Source organism: Sciurus vulgaris, assembly GCF_902686455.1.
Source record: "Sciurus vulgaris genome assembly, chromosome: 4".
Lineage (NCBI taxonomy): Eukaryota > Metazoa > Chordata > Mammalia > Rodentia > Sciuridae > Sciurus > Sciurus vulgaris.
Window position 1 is genome coordinate 170,791,411 of NC_136464.1, and position 20,567 is coordinate 170,811,977.

At 37.2% G+C, this 20,567-nt stretch overlaps 1 protein-coding gene across 3 annotated transcripts in view; it reads left to right on the forward strand.

The window, feature by feature from the left end:
• GPC6 (glypican 6) overlaps positions 1-20,567 on the forward strand; it is a 1,180,914-nt gene that overhangs the window by 556,200 nt on the left and 604,147 nt on the right. For all 3 annotated transcript variants that reach the window (XM_079136560.1, XM_079136561.1, XM_079136562.1), the window contains exon 3: positions 6,685-7,076. In XM_079136560.1, the coding sequence (XP_078992686.1) occupies positions 6,685-7,076 (392 nt within the window). The remainder of the gene's footprint in view (positions 1-6,684; positions 7,077-20,567) is intronic.

The window sequence follows — 20,567 nt, forward strand, 5'->3', positions numbered from 1 at the left end:
AATATGTATACTTTTCTCCTAAAATATAGCACAGACAAACAGAAATAACAGGTATATTCTGTTGCTGTATTGGTTGCATTTGAAACCAGTTTGTCTAGGTGGGAGGAGGGACCATGCTTACTTATGGGACAGAAATGTGTTTAATAATCCCTCAAACATGGAAGATGTGTATTACTCAATTTGAGATCATATAGGTTTCTATTAACTCCCAGGATGTCCTGACTGAGTAAATCATAATTCTCATTATAACTTAATAAACTTAATTTATGAAAGCACACACGGACAGAGCAAGAGGAAATGTGAATTAAGAGATAAGAAATTACAAATCTTAAATGAATTTTTTCTCCTAGCAGCACTGTCTCTCAATGATTATAGATTCTGATACCTTGCTTTTTTATATAAATTCTTATTTTAGAAGTAATTTACATAATATCAATCCCATAATTTAAAAAATGTATTCTAGAAATCTTCTTACACAAAAATGCAAGTAATGTTTAAGAAAAAAATAGGCAGTATCAAAGGATAGCTATTGAAAATAGCTTTTTACATCTTTCTCCTATATACTTATTTTTTGAAAGCCTACATTATGAAGAATTAATAGATGGTATAGTCTTATTTATCAAAAGCCAATAAAACAAAGCTCTAAAATGTTTATTCAATACAATGCAATACAATATATTAATAATAAATTAACTGCTGAGTGGAAGAAGGCCATATGTGAGAGAGTCCAGAGTGGTTTGCACTTGATGGACATTTCTCACATGAAGGCAAAGCATGGCTTAGTCACGCAGGGTTTGGAGAGTATGTCTAGTCTGATGGAGCAGTACTGATAACCAACGAATGTTTGAACAGAGACCACAATATGTTGTTTAAATAGATGCATGTGAACTTGGAATGTGGAAGATATGAATGATTACTTGTCTCTAAATGCCCAAGAAGTTAGAGGATGAGACCAGGGGCCATGGCACAAGCCTATAATCCCAGAGGCTCAGGAGGCTGACGCAGAAGAATCACAAGTTCAAATTCAGCCTCCAACTGAGTGAGGCTCTGATCTACTTAACAAGACCCTGTCTCTAAATAAAATATAAAAAAGGGTTGGGGATGTGGCTCAGGAGTTAAGTGCCCCTGAGTTCAATCACTGGTACCAATCATAATAATAATAATAACAAGAAGAAGAAGAAGGAGAAGGAAAAGAAGTAAAGAAAGACAAAGAGAGACAAAGAAAGAAAGAATTTGGAGGATGACAGGAGTGTGAATCAGTGATTTCTTCTTCTAAGATGTGGTTTGTAGCATCTCTGTCTGAAATGGGCCCATAAAGCCCTCAGCACCCAAGAGTTCAGACCAGGGAGAGTCAGGTGGTAGCTCACCGAAAGACTCATGTTCATCCATCTGTCTATTCTCATTCACTCACTACTCATCACTTCTCAAGACCCTACTATGGGACAGAGCTACACTGACCTCTAAGAACCTTACTGTGAATGCAACCTATATTTCAATTCCTTCCCTTTAAAGCACAGCTCCTCAAATTTTTATCATAAATAAGTCACGGAGTTGACCGAGTGGAGAAATTTGCTGGCCTTTTCTCAGAATGTTTTTATTTTCTCTTTGCAGTCTTCTGGAATTTATCTATACAAAGGAGGCCCTTAGTTGGCGGGAATCTGATGGGGAAAGAGAATGATCTTATCTCCCAGGGATCAATTGACAGTGTCTGGAGACATTTTGACACGCAGGGAAGGATGTGCTACTGGCATGTAGTAGTTAGAGACCAGGCAGGCAACTTATCCTACAATGCACAGACAACCTCCCCATCTCACCCCCACTCAGCAAAGAATTCGGTCTTCTCAACTGTGATGGTGCCGAGGTCGTGCCACTTGAACTAGGTGGTGCCATCTACCACTAAATACCATATAAACTCAAACGCTCCAAGGATACGTCACATCACATGGGCACCCTGGGCAGCATTGGTCCCTCTCCCCTGACTTTCAGGACCTCTGGGGAGTGAGAGGAGGTGTCATTTAGGGATCATCTTTTCTCATCCTCAAAGTTGAACACAGATGAAAATAAATGGCACTATGGATTTCTTCCATTCATGTTCCTCACTCAGCATTTTATGTAAGCAAGGAGATTTTTGAAAGAAGAAATGGTCTGAAATCAGGTAGATGTGTGTGGAATGAAGAAGGGCACTCTTAATTAATGAAACTTGAAAAACGTGAAGTGGGAGGGCTGGTAACTTCACTGTGTGTCTGTGGATCACAACCTGTATAGGATGTCAACTTTTGGACCCATTAACCCTCCATGACAGACAGGATCCTAGAGATTCCTTAGCCAGTGCTTGGCTGTACTGACAGAATGATTTAGCATGCTTTTTGGGGGGGAAGGATAGAAAGAAATTAAGAGAAAACTTCACAACCATACACACCTGAGTGTGTGTGTGTGTGTGTGTGTGTGTATGTGTAGGTTTAAGAAAGTGAATTTAGCACACCTCTTCCTGAGGTAGGACAATGCTATCTGTAATCATGTGTGGCTGTCATCTCCACTGACCAGTGACAAAACTCTTCACTTATCGGGCTATACCTACATGGATTTGTACCACCCTCCTGGAAGGCTCATTTTAAACAAGCTTTGAGTGAGAAGTATTCTGGATGTCAGAATAGAACGGGAAAATGACGGCATATTGTGCATAATCCCAACCCACGCCCAATCTACCACCGTGCTGATCCACGTTAGAGTTAAGGAGCCCAACTTTCTGGTTTGAACAGAGGAGGAGATATTTTGATATTACTGTGTTAAATAGCCTCTGAATTCCTAGCCTGCTTTCCCCCCCTCTTCCTTTTGCTTCTTTTGGTCCTGTGTGCCACCTTACATTCCAATCCATTCATTTGAAGGCTTCATTTGAAGCCTTCTGCAGATATCCTCAGGGCACCTCTCAGCTCCTAGGAGTTGATTTTTGCCCCAGAAGAGGCCTCTCCAAGCACTGTGCAGGTTTTATTTTTGCTAGAGGAGCAATGGTGGGTTTTAGATTGCCCCGCAGCAAACAGATGTTTGCATCTGAGATCTCCCCTCTGGATGAATGAAACCCTCCCAGAGGCTAATGCTGGCTGGAAAAGTTCTTTTTGTGCACCTATGAAGCAAAACTGAGCCCTAAGCAACTACTTTTGATGTATATTTTGTGATTGAGGGGGAAAAAAAAAGAAACCTCAAATAGCCTTTCTGTCAGCCAGACTGTTTCTTCCAGATGAGAATTTCTGTTGATTGAAGGCTTTCTCCAATGTGAGCTTTGCCCTTTCTGATTAAACAAAGGGTTACATTGAGGTTGCTTTTTCTTGTATTGCTCTTGAATTTTATTCTCTCTGATGTGTTTGGACATAATACTTCATCAGCAAAATGGATCAGATAACTGTCTTCCAAGTCTCTATCTTGTTTGGTTTGTGAGAAACAATTTTCATCCAAGCATAAAGTACTTTGTTCAGAGTCAACCTTCAAAGGGTGGACGTCCACAGGCCTGCTGTAAATGAAACGGGCAAACTTATTTTGGCAGGATATTAGTTTTGCCTCAGTACCTTGAATCCCCATTTGTCAGAAGATCTAAGATCAATGTACCCTAAGGTAGCAACATTTTTTATAATTGGCTGATATATTAGTGTCTTTCAATACCAAATATTAACTTTGACTATGAGATCAGTAAACCATATAATGATTTTGAACAAGGAGTAATTTGACTTTTGAGGACCAGTGAAGCTCATAGCGAACTTTTGAGGCAATGACACACCTTTAACAACTTTAAGCTTTGAATCTCCTGAAATGTTTCTTGAAATAGGATATGGATACAAATTTAGACTTTTAAAAAACCACACACCAGATTCAAAAAAATGAACAGTTTGATTTTAATGATTTGTCTTAAGAGTGGGCAGAAGCCCAATATTTCTGAGATTCTGTCAGGAAAGAAAAAAGCTTCAGGGGCATTAACCTTGATAATAGAAAAATAAAATTTCCATTCATAAAGACAATCATTTTTATCTCAAGTTTTTGGAGAGCCGAGATGACCAGAAAAGCTCCCCACCCCAACACCCTCTCTATGTTTTTTTATTTTTTATTTTTACCACTTTGCAAATCTAGACCACACTATTGATTACTGACTATTCATTGCTGAAGGCACTACACTGTGTTCAATAAATTAAGCTTTAATTCCTGAGTCCAACAAAATAATTGACCTCAAAAGAAGATAAATGAATAGGCTATCTAGAGCTCATGATTAGAATCCACTTTCCAGTCTCATTATATTAGTATTTTTTCAATTCAGTGATTCTTCCATTCTTTTCTATGTTCTTTCACAGTCTGCAGTAACTTTCACCTTGCTCCTGTATCAGCAAACCCAGGCTATTTTCTTTCTTGGTTTCAAGATTGAAATATTTTAGTTATACCATTTTTAATTCTGTGGTATCCATATGGATAATTTAATATAATTTCCATTTTAGAACAAACTAGATAACTAGCTTTACTCAAAAAATGTTTATTACACCTTTGATTTCAAAAAGCATTGGACACACAACATACACAATCATTTGTTTCAACACTTATTTTCTTTTATTGACTCCCTGATGATTAGAGTGTTTTCCTTTTTTAAAAATTATTTTGATTTTACAAGCGTATACAGTACAGTGTGATAATTTGACACGTGTTTAGTGTATAATAATCAAATCAGGGTAGTTAGCATTTCCATCTCCTTAGATATTTTTTCTTAACTTTTGACTAACGTAATAATTATACATATTTGTGAGGTACACAAATTTGAAATTTCAGTATGTACCTACAATATGTACTAATCAAGTCAGGATTATTATCACTTTCATCTTCTTATCAAGTAGAGCAGTTTAATAATATATAATCTGATTTTATATTTGGGAAAAATAAAATTAACGGGTAATTGTTGGCTTGGACAAAATTATACAGCGTACCTAAGTCATAATGCTTAGGTAATCCCTAAGTTTTTGCAGCCTCTATAACAAAAGAAAAAAATCTTTTATGGTAAAAGTGTAAACAAGTGAGCAGAGTTCTTTTTAAGCTTTGTTGCTCATTTGAAAACAAATATAAGGTATTTATCATTAGCATATACACTACATAATTATCAAGACAATTATTTGACTCTGCATTAATCACATCTGAAACAATTAAACATGTGTTCCTTTAGCCAGCTTCTGAGAAAGCACAGAGTAGTTCCTGTGGACACAGAAGGACTCATCACTTTTTCCCGACTTTCTTCAGAAAGAACCCCCCAGGGCTCCAGAAAGAACAGTCTTTTTATAAAGTTTTCCTTGAAGTCCTTTAAATGTCCAGGACTTGATTTGTCCCTGAATTTCCAAGGGAGAACAGAATAGCTTTGAAGAGGTGAAGCAGAATCACTCTGATGTTGGGAACTTGGATTAATAAACTCAGATGTATTATCATTGCTTTCCTTTTTCTCCACCCCAAATTATGTTATCTAAATGGGATAAGGTTAGACTTTACCCATACTCAGTCATGCATTGAGAAGTGTTCAGTGACTTCTGGGCTAGTGTGTATCCCATACATACATGGCTAGTGTGCATACCATATTCACATACCCTACGTATATGAAGTACCTCTTCACGTAGCCAGACAGGAGTTAAAGCCATTAGCTGCTGCCTTAGGTCTGTATCCTATCAATGATCTCAACGACGCTCAAGAAATCTTGCAGAACGAAAGATTTCATTAGTTGTACACACTTTTCATTTTGATCCTCTTAATAAGAAAGCCCAACTACCAATATTTTGTTCAAGTAAGTTCTATCAGATGATAGTTTGCATTTATAATGATTATCCAAGATATTTCATAGCTTTATGATTCATTATGGCCACCTTAATTATGTTCATTATAGCTTTAGTATTAAGTGAATTTAATTGCACCATGAATCTCTGAACACTTTTAATTGATTGCTATATATAGGAACTAGAAGGAGTCCAAAATATTACATTAATTTGAGCATCCCATTTAAGAACTGTTCCAAATAAATGTGATTTAATTGAATTTAGCATTACAACAAATTTGTAAACAGGCTGGAGCAAATGTGTTTTCGGTGTGCATTTGTTATTGTGTTATGGTGATACTTTGCATGTTACATTTGCAACCTATTTTGAGTTTATATCAAACCATAAGATTTTCTAAAATTTAACAATTCATGAAAAAAATTGAGCTATTTCATAGGAGTGTTAGGAGGGAAGAAATTACAGTCTTCTGATTCCTTTGCCTCATCTAAGATCACATATGTAGATCAATTCTTATTTAAAATATTGTTTTTAGCCTGGTGCAGTGATGCTAGCCTGTACTTTCAGCTACTCAGGAGGCTGAGGCAAGAGGATCACAAATTGGAGACCAACCTTTACAACTTAGGGAGACACTGTCTCAAAATAAAATAAAAAGGGCTGGAGGTGTAGCTCTGTAGTAGAGTGCTTGCCTAACATGTGTGAGACCCTGTGTTCAATTCCCAGTACTACATAAAGAAAAAAGTACCTGTTTGTTTATATGTTGTTTTGATCAGTCCATTAATACTTTAATCACGGGATACATGTTTCTATGAAACTGCCCATTCAAAGTGGTTGTGTTTAAGGTAAGTAGATGTCTTGGACGTTCTAGGGCCTATTTGTGATTGTTTTCTTGTTTTATCTGCAGAATTTTTCAGAGAGCTTCTAGAAAACGCAGAGAAGTCCCTCAATGACATGTTTGTCCGGACCTACGGGATGCTGTACATGCAGAACTCGGAGGTGTTCCAGGACCTCTTCACAGAGCTGAAGCGGTACTACACCGGGGGCAATGTGAACCTCGAGGAGATGCTTAATGACTTCTGGGCGCGGCTCCTAGAACGAATGTTCCAGCTGATAAACCCTCAGTATCACTTCAGCGAAGACTACCTGGAGTGCGTGAGCAAATACACCGACCAGCTGAAGCCATTTGGAGACGTCCCGCGGAAGCTCAAGATCCAGGTCACCCGCGCCTTCATCGCTGCACGCACCTTCGTCCAGGGGCTGACCGTGGGCAGAGAGGTTGCCAACCGAGTCTCCAAGGTAGTTGAAACGTGCCATCTTTCTGATTGGTCTTCCTTTTTTTTTTAAACAAAGTTTTACAACTAATAATAATAATAAGGTAAAAATTCCTACTTTGTTCTTAGAGAAATCAGCTGAATGTCCAAGCTTAATCTATTTATTTTGGTTTGGTTTGGTTTGGTTTGGTTTTTCTTGCTTGGTGTGACACAAGTCAGGATTTTCAAACAGTTCTCTGGTTTGGGAAATAATGTCAATATTTATCTGCAATATACCAGAGAAGTTTCTATCAGGAATGGAGTGAAAACAAGCATGTTGCAACCATGATCACTTGTTTAAGAATGATATTCACAAAAGGGTCCACTAAGGGACTGGAGTCCTCTAGAAAGTCAGGGAACAGTCATCCTCAGGCCTGCAAGTAGAGACCATTTGATCCAAACAGGAGCACCTGGCATTTATTCTTTATCATATGTCAAAGTGACGAAATTCCTCAGTAATGACAGAAGAGCCCTTCCCTAACCTGGAGGACTAATGGATGCGAAGTATAGATTCTGGCAGATAATTCCTTTCATTCTCCATTATCTTGTAATTTCATGTCATGGTTTGTGTGGGACTTATAAGGGAGATAAATCACTGATCCAACTTTGGGCCTTTCCTGGAGGGTAGGGTCTCTAAACCTTTAGTGCAAGGGATCACTCTCCACTGCCGTCCTGAAGCAGTGAATTTCCTCTCTAGAGGATATCTTTCTTTAAGTTCTTCCTTGACATTTAACTGCTCTTATGAGATGTGCTTGCCCATTTATGAGGTCAGCCCTACAAAGAAACTAAAAGATGATCACTATAAAAAGTAAAGAAAAAACAATACACCCAAGGAATTGGGTACCACATCGCCTGGAGAAGGTCATATCTATACAGACACTATTGGCAAACAGTACTTTTTTATTTCAGAAATGTGCCAAAGAGCCACAATGTTTTTCACAGTTCTTGGTACTAAAGCGCTCTATTTCTTCTTCTTTTCCACATTGATCTCAACATTTACATCTTGGCATAAGGATGGTGTTTACTCTTGAAAATGTTTCTCCATAGCACAATTTGTCAAATTCATAACATTCCATTTTTTACATTATCGTTTCCTAAAAAGTTTAAACACATGGAACAGTTATTTGCATAAGGCTCTTAAAGGGATAATTACCAGGGATTTGATGATACCAATGGCCTGAAACTCTGATATTTGATACAATGAATTTTATTGTATACAAACAATGTTTGACATGCTGAAGGAACTACCCAAAAATGGATTAAAAAGGAATTATCCAGCAAGAGGAAATATGAACTCTCAAGGAGGAGCTGTGAAATATAAATTAGTATAAGAAATACACAATCCGTGTTTTTGAGCAGATATTGTTGTAAAAGTGAGTTTCATTAAAAAAGTTGAACTAAAAATAAGCTTAGTCGCAGAGACTTCAGATAGAAGCATTCGCTTTGGAAGAATGAAATTTGCAGCCTGTGTGAAAACCAGGAGGTGAGAGAGCCAAGGTGTGGTCCTCACATGCACCATTGCTCACCCACCATTGCCTGACGTGAGTAACATTTAGATGCGTGTGTCATGATCTGGGTGTTCCAGTGAGAGAAGGGGATACGCATTTGCTAACTACGTGTCTAAGGCCGCAGTGGGGGGGTTACTACTGACTCTGCTGCTTCTCAGAAAAGGGCTCCATAACAGCTGCCCAAAGGGGGCCTTCCCTTACTCATTCCCAGAAAGTCCTATTCGAGGTAGAAGGTCTACCAGAATCAAGCATGTTCCTCTCCATGGTGAAGGCCAACATCATGGACCAACCATCAGTAGAGTATGATCTTTTATTTTCCCCAGAAGTGAGAAGGTTATGCTCTGTGACACTATAGACTCTGTTCCCCTGATTCTTTCATTTGTAGGGGTGTTTGTGGGTTATGTAACCATGAAAAGTTAATCTTTCTATGCAGATCTTGGTTTAGCTGATGTGCATTTCATTAGCTCTAATCAACTAAAACCATAAATCTCATGATGACATCCGGGCACTGCTTGGAGAAAGGTAGGTAGGTAGGTAGATCAATAGATGTAGCATCAGATTAAATGAAGCTGAAGCTTTTCTAAAGTAATTTATGATTTCAAGGGTTTTAGTGTTCTTCTTGTGAATTTTTTGACCAAATGATTACCAGATGGTCTATAGCTGAGCAAACTAGAACTGGATCTACTAGCACTATGATGATTTCAGCGCCCAAAATACTTTTGTGAAAAGGATAAAATATTACAAGGATTAACCCTACATCAAGAGAAGAAAGAATTGTGTTTTGAGGTTGAAGTCCATCACAAAACCAAAGCCACTGTGTGCTCTACTAATTAAATAATTCAGGGATGGCGAAATGATGGAAGAATAGTTAGAGGTTTAAGGCAAACATCCCAGTTTGAGATCAACAAATGAACTCCCACACCATGTTCCAAGGATTTTGTTCCCTTCAATTTCTCTCTTCATTTACAGTGACTACTTAAATCTTTGAAGTCATCATTAATAGCTTCTAATTAATTGTTTTGACTGGAAGTTTTACCTCCTTGGCAAAACACAGTAGTTAGACACAAATGTTTTGACATAATGTTATAGGGAATTTCCTTATAAGAGAAATGGAAGACTAATTTGTAATCATCAACAGAATTAGTTTCAAAACTTACACTTGCCATTTTATGGGTACAAACTAGGTCTTTCTTTTGCCTTTGAAAGGAGTGAATTCACTATGAAGTAATTGTAGTTCAAGCTCTGACTCAGGAGCATGATGTGATTCTGAAGTGAATATCTATGGTGAACAGGATAGGATTCATTTTCTATGTGATTACCACTTTTGTCTGTGTTAGTTTGGTTTTTGTCATTGTGACCAAAACACCTGATAAGAACAACTTAGAGGAGGAGTTTATTTTTGGGTCACAATTTCAGAGCTTCAGTTCATGGTTGGCTGACTCCATTGCTGTGGGCCCGAGGTGAAACAAAACATCATGGCAGAAGGACGTGGTGGATGAAAACTGCTCAGCTCATGATAACAGGAAAGCAAAGGGGGAGAGGGAAGGAGGGAAGGGGGTCAGAGAGAGAGGGAGAGAGAGAGGGAGAGAGAGAGAGAGAATGGGATGCCAGGAATGAAATATAGACCCTAAGGCAAGGCACTGGTGACCTACTTACTTCAGCCATGCCCATTTGCCGACAGTTAACCAACCAGTTAATTATTCCAGATTATTAATCCATACAATGTTTTAATTCTCCAAGATTAGTACAGCTCATCTAGTTCAAACATTTCACCTGTAAGCATTCCTGCATTACCTAACATAAGTTTATTGGGGGACACCTCATATCTAAACCATAACATTGAGTACGCCAAATGTGGGCAAGATAGAGAATGTCAGAAATATCCATATTTTTCCAGAGGATGTATAAATTTATATGCTTACCTCAGATAATGCATTAGAAAAATTATACTGTTGAAAAAATACATATCCTAAAACTGTGGTTCTTATTCCTGAAGAACCTAGAACACATGTGTACCAGGACACAAGTAGAAAAATCTTCATCATAGCATTGTGTACCAGAGCATAAAAAGTAGAAATAACACTAATGTCCCATGTGCATAAACGTCGATCCTTTCACACCATGAAGTCCTATGGAGCATAGAAAGTAAGTGAACTACAGACATACTCGCCGAAGAATTGCAGAAACCTCACTATACAGTACATACCTCAAATCACCAAATTCTAAATACTTAACAAAAAGTTCAACTTGCAAAAATATGCAACACGATATTTAGGAATAAAAGAATGTAGTAAAACTGATAGAAATTCAAAGAATGATAAACACAATCATCAGGTGGTAGTCTCCTCTCGGGATGAAGTTTGGAGGTGTGATATGGGAGTTTCCACAGTTATTCATAGTATAATATTTCTCAATCCATTTGTGGGATATGTGTGGAATGAAAGGGCTGAATACATACTTGTGAGTGTAAGTTTTTTTTTTTTTTTAATTTTAATTTTTGGTGGTACTGTGGATTGAACCCAGGGCCTCATGCATGCTGAGCAACCACAGTATTACTGTACTACACCCCCAGTTCTTTAATTTTATTTTTGAGGTGGTGTCTTGCTGAGTTGCCTAGGTTGACCTGTACTTGTGATCCTACTGCTGGGAATACAGGGGAAACACCACCATGCCCAGCTTGTAAGATTTTTTTTTTTTTTAATTAAAGATTTTTTAAAATTTATTTTTATTGTACACAAATGGGATGCATACTGTTTCTCTGTTTGTACATGAAGTAAAGGCATACCATTTGTGTATTAATTAAAGATTTAAGACTGGGAAAGTCTTTACCATCATCCATCTGTTTCTTATCACCTGTGTAACTCCAGTCATGTTCCTGAGCTACCCTCAGTTGTTTACAAGATCTACAGCTAGTTTGCTTTTTATTTTGCTAAATGACATTGGGTGGCATGGAAGGCAGAACTTAAAATGAGCATAAAATCAAATTTTGATAATGTAGTAGTCTTCCAAAAATAAATCCGTACTGTTTTTTTGGTTTTTATTTTTTATTTTTGGTAGTGGGAATTGAGCTGCACTGAACCACTGAGCCACATCCCTAGCCCTTTTTTATATTCGATTTAGAGACAGGGTCTCTCTGAGTTGCTTAGGGCCTCACTAAGTTGCTGAGGCTGGTTTTGAACTTGCAATCCTCTTGCCTCAGTGCTACATAGATTGATGTTTTACATGAAGGGCTCTTAAGTAGTTCTTCTACCTGAGTAAACAACGTAAATTAAGAGTGTGTCCTAGAAAGCAATAATGGAGCCAATTTTCAATAAATGTGGTGGATGCTCTATAAGATTGAAAGAAATTTTCCATCAATTTTGATGAAATGAAGGCAATGAATTGCCTCCATTTAAGGCTTCCTCTGATCACAATGGAAAACCATTCTGAAGAATTTACTGGATTCAATTTAAAGGAGAAATGGTATTCTATTTAGTTGTTTGCTTTGGAGCAAGAATTTAAGATATAAAGTAAGACCACCTGTTGTAGCTATTGCCTGAATTATTGGTTTTGTACCTTCTGTGGCAATTTTTTGATTGGAATAAATTTTCGTGGAGTGATCCAGAAATGAAAAGGACCAAGAAAGGCCTTAGGTGAATGGAACCTGTTTGTAGTTCTTCTGTGGTTGACATATTCTCTTCTGTAATTGGTGATTATTCATTGTAGATTACTTCAGTAATATGTAGGGTTAAGAAGAATGGATGAACCTTTTGAATTGTCAATAATGCTTTTATGTTTACAACTTTTAAATCAACATAAATATTTTATGCTCACTGCTTTATGATGGTGTTATAGATGTTACATTATATTTGGAAAGTACTTTGCAGTTGATTAATAAATAATTTCATGGTAAAAATAGTAAGAAAATGATAATAGTACAAGGAACCATAGCAACAAAAATAGCTTATTAATAGAATTCATTGAAAATGTATGAATTTTACCATGGTCCAGGTGATGTGCTAAGCTCCAGAAGTCACAAGAATACAAAGAATTCCAGGTATCAGGAAAAGAAAAGAACATTTCCCCCTCTAGAATAGCATGTGGGATGGATCTCAGTTGAGTCTATATTTTTTGAGACCCTGTTTTTATTAAAACAATTTAATTGCTTTTAGTAAAATAATTAAAATCGTTGTTACTAATGTTAAGATTTTTTTTTTTTTTTTTTTTTTTTTTTGCAATGTGGATAAGCTGGGCATATGAATTTGGGAAATGGTTGAGTTAGGAAAAGAGTGAAACTGAAAAACAATGAAACCATTTGTTTCCAAGGCAGTAGAAGCTGTGCATCCTCTCTTCTTCTTTTTAGCTTGTGTCTATTTCTAATAACTATGTTTGAATTGGGTTATTTTAATTTCAAGTTATACTATTGCAATTCCATTAAAATGAGCACCTTTCTCTCCCACTGAATCCAGTTTTGAAATTTTATTCATACTGAGAAGAGAAGTGAAGTGAAGGGACTCCTTATCCTTCCCTAAATGTGCCACAAGTAGAGAAAGTTGGGGAACCTCTCACGGATAATATTCTGCCCCTATTGTCCTAGATGGATGGTTTTAATACTTGACCATTCATCTAGCCCAGAGGTAGATCCTTGTAAAAGTAGACCCATGTGGAGATTTAGTTCAGTCTTGGTCAGTAAACATTTGGTCAGTATATTTCGTAGTTCAAACACTATTGGTAAGTTCTTGAGATACAAAGACCAAGCTAAAGTGCTTGTAAGTACTAATTGAGACGAGAGAAGCAGATAAATAAAATAAATACAAAATAAATAATGTCATTATGTAATGAGCAAATTATGCAAAAAAATGTTTTAGGAACAGAATGGAGAGATGCCTAGCTTAATCTTAGGGTGCAAGTAGACTTTCAGGGGTATTGATTTCTGAAATGCATGTTGAAGGATGTGTGGGTTTTGTGCAGATGACATGAGCACCTAACATAGGGAAGGATGCTTCAGGCAGAGAGGTGGCAACTGAGCTCAACTGTGGGATCATGAAACCGAATGCTGTGTGTAGGCATGGGTATTCCCGAGGCATGAAATACAAAACAGTGAATGGAGGGAGACAAAGCTACAGACCTAAGCTAAACGTTCAAATTAAAACTGTCTGTTTCGCTAATGAGTCTGTGAATGTCCATTCTGCCTGCACATTAAAAACAACTTTCTGTGGATAAGAGTAGTTCAGTTCTTTCAAGGGACAGACAAGTGTGGTCCATCTCGTGTATATTAGGCCCCATTCTATGAGAAAAAACAATATGAGGAAATCACCGTCTATCCAGAATATATAGATGTATAAAAATTTCTAATATAGGACAAGCAATCAGGATAATGATGAAAGTGTGAATAAAATACAGTTCTTCTTTGTTGTGCAAGATTGGAGAAAATGCCTTCGAGTTGGCAGTACTTAGACTTGAACTTAAAAATGGAATAGGGTCTTTCAGAAGAAGGAAAGGGGAGCAGCTTTCTTGCCAGGGGCTCAGGTCGTGGATTTTTGGAGGTGAAGCCAGGAAGTAGATTTGGACCATATTATTTGGACCCATATTTGACATTTAGGAATTCAAAGGGCTTTGCATAGGAGCAAGGGCTACCTGCCAATTTTTTTTTTTCAAAAAAAAAATATGCAAATAGATTTTTATTTCAGGAAGATGGGATATGGAGATGATAAACTGGAAGAGAGGAGGATGAGGGCAGGTGCGGGGTGGGCACTTGCCATCATGGACCAGATGAGAGATGGTGAGCCCCGAGCCAGAGCAGCATGAAGCAGACGGCAACATCTGGAGGGAAGTGGACTCCCCAGCACAGCAGCTGAGGTGCTGTTTTTTCAGGATCCGTCCCCAGCATCAGGTATGGTGTCTGGCACTTAGTTGGTTCCTAGTTAGTAACAGTTGTCCACCTGCTGACAGATTTGAGACTTACCAAGATATAAATGTTGGTGAATGACCCTCACATTTAGATAAGGAAGAGGATGGGATCAGATGAGCTCCCAGGGAGTACACACATTTACAGCATTCAGAAGAGGAAGATAATACCAAAATAGAAAAGTACATTGTCCTAAAAGTAAAGGGAGAGAGAATTTTAAAAAAGAAAATAGGTAGTAATCAACAGTATCAACTTGCAGGTAGTGTGAAGGACCCAGAAAACAGACCTTAGCTTTGGCCACTAGGATTTTAGAAACTTCAGCAAGCAGCTCGACTTGAGTAATGTGATGGGTTATGTTAACTCTCCTGCTCCTACACATTCTGGAACAAGGGCCACAAATCATGGTCCCTAGACTGGCAGCTACCTATGAATAGTCTATTGCCATTCGCAACTGGGTGAGTAAAAAAATTGAAGGTGTTTTTAAAGTCTTATTTTTTTTTTCAAATTCTTTGTTGTTATTGTAGATGGAAAAAAAGACTTTTATTTTATTTATTTATTTTTACGTGGTGCTGAGGATCAAACCCAGTACACACATGCTAGGCAAGCGCTCTACTTCCGATCTACAGCCTCAGCCCCTATTTTTAAAATCTTGATAGCAATTTCACACTGGTATCCAAAGCACCACCACAGACTCATCTTTAAATGTAGTTGAACTCCTTGGTAAGTGTCCTAGAATGGGAACTGCATATTGCTTATGCTCTCTGTAGGATCAGGTCATGACACATTTGCAAAATCCAAACAAATAACCAAAATCAGCCCAGATAATTAGAGACACAAACATAGGCTTATATGTATTATTTTAAAATAAATCTAAAAGTAGGAAACTGATGAACATGTTTTGATTGTTTTTGTTGGCGTGTTTGGGTTTTATCTTTCTTGCATTCAGTTCCCCTTTACCCTCTTTTGTGCCTTTCTGCCCTAGTTTTTTGTCCCCTGGGATATATTCTCTGTATTTACAACCGTGATGGGCTCACAGTAAATCCATCTTGATTGGCATGTCTACGGTTTGCTGGCGCCCCACAAGTATAAGAATTCCTCTGGGGCCGTGGAAAATGTTTGCTTCAAACAGACAAGACATCTTTGTTACTAATAGTGAACATCCACTGGTGAACTGTGCCAATTAAGGTACATCACACATTAAAAAATAAAAATAAAAAAAGTCCAATGATAAAACTAGTGCTATAACTCAAAGAATACTGCTTCTAAAATGGCTTTTCACCAAAAAGAAAAATGGAACTGACATTTTATCCCAGTTTCAACACTGCCTCTGTTCTAGGGTATTTAACTCTCAGTGCATTTATGCTCTTCTGGCAAAACAACGTTTCAAGGAAACAAAGGTTTTAACAACAGTCGGATTCTAAGTACTCACACATGCAGAAGCAGGTTGGGAGGTCAGGCAGGAAGTAACACAGGGTGTAGGATATCCCAGGCTGAACTTGAAAGTTTGGAGAATTTCTCTTTTATTGTCCCATCTTCTGAGATTCAGTGTTACAAGGACATTAGCAGAGCACTGTAGAGGTTTATGATCCAAGGTACACATCAAAAGAACTTTAATAAAGCTTGACAGATATATTGCATTAATAGTGCTGACGTGCTGAAGCAGGACATAGGTAGGGATGGTGACATACATTCAAGTAATTTTTAAAATGGTATCAGGTCATGTGGATATTTGTTTGTGAGGAAGAGGGGAAGTGTATGATTATATCCCATAGATTTTCTCCATTGTTATCTTTGTGATTGCAAGCAGAGGTTCTTCTCTTCATGTGTTGGCTTTACACCTCTTCCTCTTGAGCTGATGTTCAGCACACACACAATGGGTCAATCCCGGATGCTCAGAATCTAGTAATCATTCCAAACAGTTTTGAGGCTCTACATTTTCCTCTGCTAACGGGCTAGCCAAGAGTGAAAATGGACACAGTTCAGGGTGTCAGTAATAGGATAACAGTGACCTTGACATTCAGATGTAAGTAAAACTATATCCTAAATCAATAGATCCTCCAAGTTAACATCAGGTGACATTGAAATAACTTGCATAAACAGATTTTTTTTAATTCATTTTTGCCCTTGCAGGATGTGCGGCATGTCAAAAACACTATTGTCGTGTGTAATCATCAGCAGAAAGCAGAAGGTTTTATATGTGAATTTTGTCCTCTTCAGTTCATTGTATCTGACAAAGTCAGGAAGATAAACTTTTCTGTATTCATTTTGTGTAGGATGTTGGCAATCAAAAACACCCATTCATTGAACATTTTAAACTTTCATAAATACATTAATTATGGAAACATTATTCCCTATACACTTCTCATAGTAGGTACAAATGTAAGTCTCTCCATGAAGAAATACATTCATTTATAAATAATGGATGTTAAAAGTTTCATTTCCTCTTGGCTCTCTAAAAACGCATTCTCTTACCAAAAATATATCAAGGCATAAGACAACATTTATTTCGCTGTTTTCCGATGAAAATGGATAATATTTAGTAGGAAGTACATGATTTTATAGGGCTGTAAAAAATAGCAAAGAACCAAGCACTCTGCAGAAGTCTTCTTTCCCTCCTTCTGAGGATTTTGTTGCTCAAATTAGAGGTTGGGCCACAGAGAATTCAACTATGCTTGCAATAAAGAATTTTATTGAAAAGACGAACCTTATGATATCCTGCTACATTTGTAGACAGAAGATAACTATATAAAATATTTATGACACTATTTCCATAAAATATCTGCACTATCTATTTTGGAATGGAGAGAAACGTACCCTGACATTTTGGCTAGGATGGCAGATAGAATCTAGATTGAATTTTTTCTTTTCTTTTCTTTTCTTTTTTAGTTTAAAGTAATATTTGTTTCCCCAGCAACAGACTGATATGCCAAATGTTTGATAAATTGTAAAACCCTCTACTCCCAGCTATCCAAGTCTTCCTTCTTGATTAATTTATAGTTTGTCACATGTTCAATAATTAGGGACAAAGAGAACTACGGAAATGACATAAACTTCTGAATCACCCAAACAAAACCGAGTTATTTTCTTTCAAATCACCTAGAAAATTCAGGCAAAATTGTTACCCTAGCTTAGATCACCTGGATATTTACTTTTTCTTGGTGATCAGAAAAAATATTCTACATATTTAATATGTTTTCAAGCTATAAAATCAATGTATGCTAATCCATTTTTCTTCTTCTTTCTTTTATTTTTTGAAAAATGCAGAAGGGTACAAAGAAGAAAATAAAATAATCCCCTGTAGGGATAACTAATTTCAATAGTTGGTGTTTCTAGTGTACTGCTGATATAATTTTATGTTGTCAAATTGCATGAGATGTTTAATATTGAATTGTTTTTTTCATTTTATCATCTTATGTATTTTTCCCACATCAGTGGCATTTCTTAAAAAAACACTGTTATTAAAAAATTTATACTATGGATGTGAAAAGAATTTTGTTGCCAATATTTCTAAGGAATTTCACAAATAGTAACCCCATAGACATTCTTGCTAAGAGAAGAAAACTGCCTTAATGTTTCTTTGCATGTGTGTGTGTGTGTGTGTGTGTGTGCGCACACGTTTTTGTGACTAATTCTGCATTCTGAATCCTAGAATGCATGGGGCCTTCATGAATAAATTAAGTATTTAAGTGTTAAAGTTTGTGGGTTGATTTACATACTCAAACAGTTGCATGACTTAAATGCAGGTTATTTCCTCCCTAAAAGGAACAAAAAAGTAGAGACATAATGCAGAGGTAGGAATGAGACTAACAGAGGGAAGTTTACTAGAAATCCACGGACAGTACTTTCCACTGGGACCAAAATCTGGGTCTAAACCAGATTACAAACCAGTAGACCTTGGTCCAAACTGGCCCACAGATGTATTTTATTTGGCATGAATTCTTTAAGATTTCACGTATTATTTTAAAATTGGGAGGATCACTATAAAATGTGGATTTCTACAGTTTCTTGGAATGTAAGACAGCCCTGGGCTTGGACTGCACCGTAAAAATCAGCTGGAGTTAATTACTGTTCACTTGAGCTTGTTTCAGGATCATAATCCATGTTCCAATTTGAAGCAGTTCTGATCACTCCAATACTTGGCCCAATCCTGAGGTCAGTATTGGTTGCCATCTATTGCAGTGCTTGGCTCTTTCATTCATGATAGAGAAATGCTTCTCTGTATCTATTTTTATTTTTTACCAAAAGCAAAAAAGTGGAAGCCAAATGAGGCCATGCTTCAAGAAAAAAAGAAAATGGTACGTAACTTTTTTTTTTTTTTCCCTCTCTCCCTTTTTGGATGTATAGTATATTCTAGTTATTCAGTATGCTAATGACTTCCATGTTTAAAGAATATGAACTTCACCCCTAGATACTGTTTGACCTCTTAGGCTTTGAATTTGTGAAGTTTTTCTGAAGGTTTCTATCAGCCATTAATATGAGGTTAACGTGATTCCTTAAGAAGTGAAGCAAACCAGTAGCCAAGAAAAAGCTGTACTGTTACCATTGTTGGAACCAGGAAAGACAGCCCCCACCCCTTAATGTACTCCAGAGGGTTCTCATAATATACACAACTAAAAGTTTACTTCTGCAGAAATGGGCTGAGACCTAACTGTAACATCATCACTATTTTGGAATTCTCTTCCTGTCCAATGCAAATGGAAGCTAACAGCTTTTGAGCATCTGCCTGCCACTCTGCTGGGTAATTTTCATGTATTGCTAGTCAGTGCCTGCATTCGACCTGTGGAATAGGTGTGGTTGTTAGGCCACTGGTTAGAGGAGGATTCTTGGGCTGAATGCCAGAGTCCACACCAACATTCCACACTGCCTCACAGACAAAGCTGGGGCTTTTTCTTTGAATATGAAACTTGATGGTCTATAGCAGCGCCATGTAATAGTACGATGTGAACCACACATATAATTCAAATTTTCTTTAAGTAAAAAGAAACAGGTGAAATAATTTTCATGTTTCATTTAATTCAATATATCCAAAACATTGTCATTTAAATATGTAGTCAATAAAAAATTTTACATAGGCATTTTAATTTCATGTAGAATATAATAAACTACTAATTATTAGAAAAAGCTCAAAGGAGATCCAAGATATTTAGCTCTTTACAAGGGTCCAGATACTCATGGAGGTAGCCTATCACTGATTAAATGAATCAAAACCACATGACTCATTTGTGTCCAGAGAGTTGAGGTTATTTCCCATTTTTCATAATGAAGGCACTTTGCAGGTAACAGCCCCTGAAGCATTAGTTCTCTTAGATTTCTCATGATATTACACACACACTAGTCAAATTACAGAATGCATTTTGAACTAGCCACATTTCACATGCTCAGGAGCCACACGTGGCTAATAGCTAATGAACTGGAAAGGACAGAAATAGAGTTTTGAGGCACTCTTCTCCTATTGAAGGTAAAGAAGTTTTAGGAACTCACCCCAGAAAGTTTAAACACTTATAATTGCTTATTCATATAATGTCTCTGGTTACAAGAAAAAGGAATTAATTGTCTTTGCATAATGCATTCTTGTCATTGATTGGAACGTTAAGAGAAATAATAAACACTTTCTTGAGAGATTAGTTTTTCCCAGTGCCTCAAAGGCTCTGTATGTGACGGTACTGGTGTCCATACGTGTGATAAGCATTGGGAAGGCTGCAAATCCCCATGGGTGCATTACTCTATGATTTTCAGTCCGCCCTGGGAAAGTGGAGGAGACTAATTATTACAACAGCTGGCAAGAATCTATGGGTGTTAGCATAAGCAGTAAACAAAATAAGTAAGCACCAAATTAGCATCATGGGGGGAGGGGAGTCTGAGATATTTCACTCTTAAACGTGGTTCCTAATCATCATGAAGGTGGCCTATTACTGGATTAAATGACTCAAAACCACAGGACGTATTTGTGTACAGAAGGATTTGAGGGTATTTCACTTTTTAATTTTTTTCACATAAAGGTTACTTTTCTGGCAACATCCTCTGAAGCATTGATTCTCTTCCATTTCTAATAAGATATTTTTAGCACATGCTGAAAATAAAA